Raw genomic sequence first — 11,140 nt, 5'->3', positions numbered from 1 at the left:
TATAAGATAAAAGGTTCACAATCAACTCTACTTTTCAATTACACGGTTTCCCCCTTGTGGGCTTAGGGGGTAGTGCTCTCACGGTGAGTCAAGCTGTTTTAGAGGCTGCTTCGGGCAAAGTGACCAAACACGAGAAAGCGTGTCTTGATAACCAGCACATGTTTATCCCATTAGCTTTTGATACTTTTGGTTTCCGTGCGTCAAAGGTTGTGGACCTACTTAGTCGAGTTCAAAGGGTCGTGGATGGTAATTTTATGACCTCGAGATCTATGGATGTATCTTTTAAAAGACTTAATTTTGCTACTAAAAAATGGGTAGCGGCACAGGTTGTTGTCCATTCATCTTCTATCTCGATGTAATTTTCATTTGAAAACGTCATAATAAGTTTAATAAATAATTGATTACACGGCTTTACTAACCAACAAAATTTTGATTCACAGACAGACATGTTCTTGGCTCTCTAGCGACTGTGACAATAACTCAATGATGATTTTAATGTCAGTACTCAATATTATATGATGACTTGCTAATTTAATTATAGTTGTTTTGTGGTCTTTTCCAACACTCAACAACCTAATTTTATGAGGTCTCTTGAACCATTGGGTGTATATATTTAGGGATCTACATATTTACACACCTTAATGCCTATTTCCACACCCTTGTAGACGCCTCGTATAGGATTATACAAGGCGTATAGGGTTGCTTTTCCCGACCAGCTTCTGCACCTCGTACAACGTCACATCAGACGGGGAGTCTAGGCCTGTACGAGGGACCGATACGAGGGCACTCAGACGCCTCGTATAGGCCTATACGAGGCGTCTTAGAGACTGATTTGACTATGTGTCTGACATGTGACTTAAAGCTATACGGGGTGTCTAGAGCTATACGAGGCGTCTATATCTCACATAAAGTGCAACATACAGTGCATTCTTGGTCCACCCGAGCATTTCTGTTCTTCTTGTATTTCTTCGAAAGAAACTCTTGTTGTTTGCATTTCTGTTCTTATCATCCCGAAGTGTTGAAATGTCATCATACTGGGACGGCAACTATGTCTTCGGGCAGTATTCTAGCAAGTGTTCCGGTAACAGTTATTAGCTTAAATGTTTTAATTAGTTGTTGTTTTAGTTTATTATTTACTAAAGATGATACGGTTGTTTATTTTGGAGGAGTCTGGCATTCCCGATTCTAATGAGCAAGAGGAGGTTGTGTCTAGTATACAAGGAAAACAAAACAGACCGTTTCTAGATTTGAACAAGCATCCCCCTGTTGATGAAACAGCCCCTGTAGATGACTCATACCATGCTGGTCAACCAAGTTATCCAACGCAACAAGGGTATCCGGAATATAGATACGGGTGGGAATATTCTTACGGAGGACACGGTGGATACGGAGGAAATGGTGGATACGGAGGTGACCGTGGATACGGAGGAGACCGTGGATACGGAGGAGACCGTGGATACGGAGGAGACCGTGGATACGGAGGAGACGGTGGATACGGAGGAGACGGTGGATATGGAGGAGACGGTGGATACAGAGGAGACAGTGGATACGGTGGATATGGTGGATACGGAGGAGACGGTGGTCATCAGCAATTCATTTCCTTGGGCACTCCTTACGTTCATCAAAACAATCCGGACGTTGGAGAGTATGGTGGATATGGTGGTTATGGTGGATATTGCACCTCCCATCCCGGACAGTCCGTACTTAAAAAAGCAGGTATCAATTACTATTTTATTATTATTATTTTATTATTATTATTATTATTATTATTATTATTATTATTATTATTATTGTCGACTCTTTAGATGAACTAAAGAAACGGATACAAGAAATAGCAAACGCGGATGGTTTCGTTATTGTCACCCGTCGATCAAAGAAAATCGGGGGAAGAACCGGGAGGGTATGGCTTGAATGTGATCGTGGTGGTGAGCACCAGACTACAGCAACACTTAGAAAAGCCGAAAGCAAAAAAAACGGTTACCCGTTTTACCTGCTGGCTGTGCGAAACCACCCGTATGAAACCTGGGAGATAAAAGACAAAAAAATTGAACATAACCACGAACTTTGTGAGGACCTGTCAGCCCACGCGTTTGTGCGAAGGTTTACTCCAGGCGAAATGAAACTGATCGAGCAGCTGACAGCTCAAAACATGGAGCCGCGCAAAATATTTCAAACGATAAGGAAGCAGGACCCCGACAGGTTTCATGTCCAGAAAGACGTTCAAAATGTTGTGGCAAAGATTAGAGCCGAACAAAGACAAGGATTGACTCCCATGCAGTCATTAGAAAACATGCTGATAAACAACGACTTTATTTACGAGACACGGGAGGAACCCGGAACAGAGATCGTAACAGAGATCTTCTTTCTTCATCGGTACTCGAGAGACATGTGGCGTGCATTCCCCCACGTCATGCTGATCGATGCGACGTACAAGACAAACATATACAATATGCCATTTATCCAGATTGTTGGTATGACGCCTACCAACAAATCGTTTATTATCGCGCATGCTGTTGTTAGTAAAGAACGGGGTGATAACTTTGTGTGGGTGCTTGAGAGGGTCAAGTCAATGTTGGATGAATGTATGGAGCCACGTGTGATTTTAACGGATAGAGACCTAGCCCTTATGGGTGCGTGTGCTAAAGTATTTCCAGACGCCTCCAGGCTTCTTTGCAGGTGGCACATACAACAGAATGTTATGAAGCACTGCAAGGCTGCCTTCACAGACGAAGACTGGGATAAATTTTTGTCATTCTGGGGGACATTGATTGAGTCTCCATCCATACCCTTCTACGAGTACCACTTGCGCAACATGCGAAAGCGACTTGTGGAGTGCAAACGTTTTAGTAAGTTTTTCTAATAACATACGACTCACCTATGCAAATTTTATTAAATTATTTTTACTTTTTAGGAGTCTTCAATTACGTGTACGATAACTGGCTAAAAGACTATAAGGAGATGTTCGTCTTTGCGTGGACTGATAAAAGGCACAATTTTGGTAATCGTACCAGAAACAGAGTTGAGAGCCAACACGCCAACTTAAAGAGATACGTCCTAGATAGGAGCTCGCTGGACCGTGTAGTTGGTTGTGTCCGGGATATAGTTGAGACACAGTTCGGTGAAATAAGGAAGACTTTTCGAGAAAGCATCGAAAAAAGAATGAACCACCACAAACACCCGCTGTTTCAACACCTACTTGGAAAAGTATCCCATACAACCCTTGACTTGTTGAGTGGAGAGGCAATTAGGAAGCTAGATGTCTTGGAGCGCTTTCATTCATCGTGTGGTTGCCAAATGTGGTACAGTTGTGGGTTGCCCTGTGCTTGTAGGATAGAAAAGTACATGCGTGAAGGTAATAATTGTTAAACGTACAACACTTGTGTGATATATTTCCGTTAATCATGTGACTTAAACAATGTTGTTTTTAACCGTGCAGAGCGTCCGATTCAACTCGAAGACATAGACGTCTTCTGACGGAAACTTAACTTCCAAAGTTGTAAATTGATAGACAATGACGTTGACGTGGTCGAAGAGCTAAATATTGTTAGACAACAATTAGAGTCGCACCCCCCAGCTCAGCAAAAAAAGCCTGATGTCAAAGATTAAAGCGGTGTTGAGTCCAAAGAAATCTACCAAGAAACCACCGGTTATCCAACAAAATACTCGTGGCCGACCAACAACAAAGCAGGTACAACAAAGGTTGCACGAGGCCTCTCGCATAGATGAAGAATTGAGGAGAAGCTCCTTCGGTGATGCAAACACGTCCTTTGAAGGTTCCCGACAAAGTAAGTACGATAAACCTCGCCACAGCTCATACGTTCCGTCACAGGCCTCTCAACAGTCGGTTATAAGGTCCCAAAAACCCAAAGCGAGCCTAAGCCGTTCAAAGAGTTCTAAGAAGAAAGAGACATGAGATGATCACGGTTTTCCTTTAATCATTGGGGACGAGTACGTGGGAATCATCGAACAATTTAAGTCTGCCATTCCACCAGTGTTTCATCCGCACGTCTCGTGCATACGAGATGTGATGCCGGACGGTCATTGTGGGTTTCGGTCTGTGGTTGTAGGCTTAGGTATGGATCAGAGTTCATGGGGGCTCATTCGAAGGGACCTTGTCCAAGAAATGGATCAGAACGAATCGATCTGGTTCCCAATATTTGAAGCATGGGATGAAGGTTATTTTTACACACATCGTCAGAGCCTAATTTGGAATTCAGTGTCCAGTTGTGGGGAGGATCACTGGATGGACTTCCCCTTAGCAGGACTTCTTATTGCACAAACGTACAGTATCGGGGTGCACCTGTTAAAGACAACCATGGGTGCGAGTTCCACTTTCTTCCCGATACCAAGTCCTCCGGCTAATCAACAACCATTATTCATAACGGTTACACATGTTAACGAGAACCACTTCATACATGTTAAGCTGGAAGGGGATTATCCAATGCCACCAGCACACGGGCTATGGTTGAACCACCGAAGACCCCATACAGAACAATGGGAAGATATGTACTTGGCACGTCTAGAATGGTATACATCGATAATGAATCCTCCGCCAAGATCAAACCCCAGTCTTAATTACATCGATAGTGATACGGAAGAATGATTTTTGTAATTAATAGTATTTTTTGTAATTAATAGTATTTTTGTAATTAATAGTATCTTTTTGTGTTAATTCCTATAATTTTCTACAATTTCTATAATTTTTTATAATTTCTATCATTTTTTATAATTAGAATTGATTAAAACAGTTTAATAGCATTTTTATAAAAATTTATATAATTTTTTTATAATTAGAATTGATTAAAACAGTTTAATAACATTTTTATAAAAAAAATTACAAATATACGCCCCGTATAGATCTAGACGCGTCGTATACGATTGGTCAAAAGACCATTATGCCCTTGATATGCCCCCATTCTAGGCTTAAATCAGGGGCTAAAAGGTCATTTTAACAAAACCAGACGCCTCGTATAGAGCTGGATGGGACGTCTGTCTGAGCGGGATTTTGAAAATTTGAATTTCAAAATTTGAATTTTTCAAAAAAAGGACGCCTCGTATAGACCTGGACGGGTCGTCTATATGGGCGGCAACATTTCTTTTTTTAAAATTTGAATTTTGAAAATCTTTTATTTAATTACCAATATAACCCTGGAAAGACCCCAGTATATGCGTTAAACAGGGGCACAAAGGTAATTTGAAACGCTAGACGACGCGTATAGGTCTATACGACCAATACATGGTGGGCGGCAACTTTTCCACTTTTTCTTTTTTAATTATTAAAAAAATGTTTAATAAATTACCATTTTACCCCTGTAAAGCCCATAGGCCTTAGTCAGGGGTAAAATGGTAATTAACCATTCCAGAAATATCTTTTTGAATTGGTTAATTACCATTTTACCCCTGATCAAGGCCTATACTGGGGCTCTACAGGGGTAAAATAGTCATTTAATAAAAAAGCTAGACGGGTCGTCTAGCTCTATATGAGGTGTCTTTTCCTCGTATAAGGGGGGAAGACCTAGACAACCCTGTTTATCACCCAAACAAAAAAAAACACACACATATACGGTGGATAAAGCTTTATACGCCCCGCATACGTATTTGGACTGTATTTTCGAAGATTTGAAGCATCCCTGGTACGTATTTCAACACGTAGTTTAGTATTTTAGCCTCGTTTTTGCCTTTAGACCGTAGGTTTGCCCTAGTTTAGGTTTTTGTTGGGTTTTAGGTTTTAACTTGAGGTTGAAGATGAAGACAGTAGAACAGGACGCCCCGTATACCTCTATACGAGGCAGATACGAAGCACTGTTTTTTTTTTTTTTTTTTTTGTTAATAATAATAATTGTTATTAATGTTATTATTATTGTTATTATTATTGTTTTTATTATTATTATTGTTATTATTATTAATATTTTTCTTATTATTATTATTACTATTATTATTAATATTATTATTATTATTATTATTATTATTATTATTATTATTATTATTATTATTATTATTAGTGTTATTATTACTATTATTATTATTGTTATTATTTATTATTATTATTATTATTATTATTATTATTATTATTATTATTATTATTATTGTTGTTATTATTATTTATTATTATTATTGTTATTATTATTTACTATTATTATTATTATTATTATTATTTATTATTATTTATTATTATTGTTGTTGTTATTATTATTTATTATTATTATTATTTATTATTATTATTGATTATTATTAATCTTATTATTTTTTTAAATTATTATTATTATTATTGTTTTTATACGTATACGGTATTTATTTGGAGATTGATTATGGAGGGCGATGACATTCAGGTAGAGCATGATGGGGCACCGCCGGGGGGTCAGCCGGTTCAGCGGGGTCCACGGCGGAGACGGCTACCGCCTCCGGATACGCCGCAGGGTCACCCGTATCTAGAGTTTCCCGACGGCACCGATGCAACCCGTCATTGCCAGAAGCTTAGGAGGATGCACATTGGATCGCATGCAGCGATCGACTGGATGCGATAGATGAGATTAGTGAGACGGCTAGAGTGCGTCGGTTTATACCTGTCAATTCGCCGTGGCATCGTCTTTTTGAGTTAGCGCACACGCCGAGCTACAGGGAGCTGCTGGTCGAGTTCCTTTCGTCATTCACATTTCACCCTCCTGGGATCCAGTGCCGCTTCCGCACCCAGATGCTCCCCCTCCGCCTGAGGTTTCTTTCATGCTCGCTGGCGTTTTGCGTTCGATGACGCTAGCACAGTTTGCGGTGCATTGTGGTTTATACATGCAGGAGGAGATCGAGACTGACGTTTACACAGCGGGGCTAGTGGTGGTTGATAGACCCACTCTTTTAGGGTTTTGGCAGGTGATTGCGGGGCCAGATCATTGGGAGCACGACAAGTCGAAGGGGAGAGTGTCGTTTATTTCCGACCCATTGTACAGGTACGTACGTTTATTACAGCAATTATTGTGATTATGTGTATTGTTTATTAATTTCTGTTTCTGTATTTCGCTAACACTATCTGCAGGTACATGCACCATACGCTCGCTACTTCTATTGCAGTGCGAGGCTATAGCCGTGAGTGGTGTACGACCATAGATTTGTTCTTTTACTCTTTGTTGTACAGGAGGCCGTGCGCACTAGCACACGGTCTAGCCCAGTACTACGCCTCCGCCCATCACTGGCAGGAGCGCGGATTTTTGTATGGCGGCGCGTACATGACCGTCATTGCCCGTTCATTGGGCATCGTACCGGAGGAGGACCTACATCTACGGACGCCGCCAGTCATGCCGACGCGGATGGGTTTTCCATCGCTGTGGGGGATGACACTGATCAGGAGGTTCCCCGTTGGCCCGCGGTTTAAAAACCACAACGGGGGCATATGGAGAGAGGAGCCCCTACCAGAGCAGTTCGAGCTCGTCTATCCTCCGGCAGATCCTGCTGGTGCAGTGCCCGTGGAGGACCCTCCAGTGGATTTAGACGGTGCAGCGGTGGCACAGCCACCGCCACCTCACGGGGCGCCTCAGTTTCCACGTCACGTTATTCCAGGTCATGCCCCAAGAGCTGTGCTACATCCGGATGTACGAGCCGAGCTTGACAAGCTCAACGATTTGGTAGGTTGGCTGGTACGGGCCGAGCAGGATAGACGAGAGAGAGAGGGATTACCCCCGATACCGCTTCCACCAGCTCGAGCACCACATCAGCAGCAGCAGCCGCAGCAGCCAGATCAAGATTCGGATTTGGATTTGGATGCATAGACCTGTTGTTGTTTTTATTTTTGTTATGGATGTACAAACTTATCTTTTATATTTTTGTTATGGATGTACAAACTTATCTTATATATGTCATATTTATGTTTGTTTTCAGTTATTCGGTTACTTAATGATTGTTGTCTTAAATTGATATAATACAGAAACAATATATGTTTTGAATATAATACGGAAACAATATATCCCCTCAATATAATACGGAAACAATATTTGAACGAGATAAAATTTTAATCGGAAGAATAATATTTAAAAAAGTAAAATGTTAAAAACATTATAATATTTAATCGATATAATATATTTAAAGAGCCGATTTTCAAAATAGCTGATTTTTAAAAAACAAAAACTTTTTTATAGTGTAAAAAACAAAAAAAAAAAAAAAAAAAAAAAAAAACTTTTTTTAAAACCAAAAAAATTTCGCTAAAAACACATCTTCAAAAACTATCAAAAAAACCATACCAAAACCCACCAAAACACCCCTTATTTCAACCAAAAAAAAACCCAAGCCCTAGACGCCTCGTATAGGGCTGTACTTTTCGTATAGGGATTCTTAAACTTTGTGCCTGACACCCTCTGAGACCCCCTTGAATTCAGTGCTTAGACGCCTCGTATAGCCCTATACGAGGCGTCTAGGGCACAAAAAGTGTGAAAATAGGCGCAGAGGGTGTCCGGATAGTCCAAGCCATATTTAGTAGCACACTAGCACTAGTGCAGTTGATCGTTTGATCTGTCAAGAGCCTAGTAAGGAATAACGTAGCTTATCTGCTACTATTCAGGTAATAACGATGCTACATCTGATTTAGGTTCAGGTTTTAATGTTGGAAACACTGAAATGTCCTTGAAGCTGAACCAGATGTGAAACCTTTTGCAAGTATAGGGCCCATGATGGAAAGTTGGACCGTGATGAGGTGGATTCGCTAAAAAATAAAGCATATTATCATCCAGAGGTCAAGTTATTCTACAAAGGCTCCTATTGTAAGAAGTGTAAGAAGAATTTATAAAGTAACAAGGGTACAATAACCTAAAATTAAACTCACTACATCACCACCCAAAACCTAAACACCCACCCCCACCCAAAAACCTAACCCCCCCCCCTCCGGCAAGAAAAACAAAAAAAACTATACCTCACCAAAAAAAAACCCCAAAAAACCTAACCCCCACCCCCCAAAAACCTAAAAAAAAAAAACCTAACCCTCCCCCCCCCCCTCCCTTCCACCCCCAAAAACCTAAAAAAAATCTAAAAAAAAAAAAAACTAAACACCCACCCCACCACCACCACCACCCAAAAACCTAAACCCCACCCCTCACCCCCTCGGCAAAAAAAAAAATTATTTTGTTTTTTGGTGGGTGATGGGGGTGGGGGTTTAGGTTTTGGTGGTAGTGGATGTTTAAGTTTTTTTTTTTTTTTTTTTTTTTGGTGTAGTGAATTTTATTAAAAGCTTTTGTACCCTTTTTAAAATTAAGATCCTTTATATTTGATTCTAATCCATCATCTATAATATAATCCTTCAAAGTTTTTCTTTTTAAAAAGTTTTATCGAATAAAACTTGTCACTGTGGTGGGTGGATGATTTCCTTTTATTTATTATAAAGTATAAACTTTACTACTTATTAATTTACTATTACCTTTTAAGAAAGAAGAGATATGCTTAGCAACATTATATTCCACAGCATAAGACATATGTTTTATTTTATTCTTATATAGGTTGAGAATGAGAAGGTCTTGGATTCAAGTCCTACAAATGATACGAAAGAGGATTAAAGAAATTAGCCGTTAAAAAAAATATTGTGATGTGATGAGATGCGATATGCTTCTATTATGTACTTATTTAATCGTTGTATCTAATTCTCATAGTTAATTGGGAATTTTAACCAAAGGTAATAATCTTTGTCTATTTACTTATTAGTTATTACTAACTAGGTTAGTTCCCCGTGTGTTACACGGGTTGAACAATTTATACTTTGTAATAAATATTTCTTGTAAATGCAAGCCAAAGACGAAGATATTTATACACCAAATTGACATAAACGGATTAATATAAAGATGATGTATGTTAGTATTATAAACTTCATCAAAAAGCATCTAATTAAATTGTCGTTGAAAATAATACAAAAATAAATATAGTATATAATACTTATTATTGTATTTACGTACTATATTATATTTATGTAATGAGAAATAAAATGTTATAATTATAACTCGCATATTACCGAAAGTAATTTGAATCCAAAAAATATTCAAATCGTCATAAATATCTATATATTTATTTGTACACAATGTTGGGTCTAAAATTGAGACAGAAGCTTGCCAAATTGAAGATCACATCATGCATGATGTTGACGTTTCTAAAGATGATGCAAGAGTTTGATAACATTAGCCTAAAGGGGAGATTGTTGGGTCTAAATCGTGTAGTCTAATGTTATCAACGAATCAAGTCAACAAAGTCAACGCCAGCAAGTTTAAGTCAACGCATAAGTCGACACGTGAAGATCGAAGAAAGATATGGCGTGTGAACGCTCGAGATTTGATAGTTATACTGCTTTGGATAATTAAATATATTTTGTTTATACAAAATATATTTATTATCTTATTTAATTTGTTGTCATGTTTATTACTACTTTTGGTAAGTTTTAATCTCTAGAGTCCTAAATGTAATTAGCCAAAAGTTGTTTTGGCTATAAATAGAAAGTGATGATTAGGGTTTTAGCCAACACACATTTAGAGAAAGATTTGGGGGCTACTTTTTATTATCATTTGCAAATCATTTCAAGGGTTTTAATTGCTATATTTTGAGTGTGTTCATCTTTGTTCATATTGAAAATCAGATTTTGGCTCGAATTGATCCTACAATTTGGTATCAGAGCTTGGTACTCGAATTTGGGATTCAACAATCTCCAAATTCATCATAAAAATCTGATTTTTATTTGAAAAGTTTTGAAACTTTTAGGGTTTTTGGTTTTATTCACTTTTTCTTCAAAAATCTTGTTTTTTAAAAGGTTTAAATTATCTGTTTGCTGATTGGGAGTTGAGACTAGCATTAGTTGAAAGATTTATAATGATTTCATATCATTTTTAGAGGTTTCAGCTCAAATCAACAGGTTTTAGACGAGTTTTCTTAGGTTTCTGGGCGATTTTTTTCAATACAGCGATTTTATTGATGAATACAACGATTTTATTTTTCTGGCGTAATTAACTTTTCCGGCGAACATCTTCCGGCGAAGTTAACTTTTCCGGCGAATTTTCCGGCGAAATTAATTCGGGCAACTTTAAATCTTGAACGCGAGTTCAAGTTCTTCGGCGTATTTATTAAATACGCCGGTAAGTCACGTTTTCCGGAGTTGTTATTCCGGTGGTTTTATTCCAGCCGGCGAATT

General features: G+C 38.7%; 1 protein-coding gene across 1 annotated transcript; it reads left to right on the top strand.

The window, feature by feature from the left end:
• Positions 1 to 3,592: 3,592 nt before the first annotated feature.
• On the top strand, positions 3,593 to 4,603 carry LOC110883178. Its single transcript, XM_022131002.1, has 2 exons — positions 3,593 to 3,785; positions 4,068 to 4,603. Exons 1-2 carry the CDS (start codon positions 3,593 to 3,595, stop codon positions 4,601 to 4,603), a joined length of 729 nt encoding a protein of 242 aa, XP_021986694.1.
• Positions 4,604 to 11,140: the final 6,537 nt, after the last annotated feature.

The sequence above is a fragment of the Helianthus annuus genome, chromosome 10, assembly GCF_002127325.2.
Source record: "Helianthus annuus cultivar XRQ/B chromosome 10, HanXRQr2.0-SUNRISE, whole genome shotgun sequence".
Lineage (NCBI taxonomy): Eukaryota > Viridiplantae > Streptophyta > Magnoliopsida > Asterales > Asteraceae > Helianthus > Helianthus annuus.
This window is presented reverse-complemented; position numbering and strand designations above follow the sequence as displayed.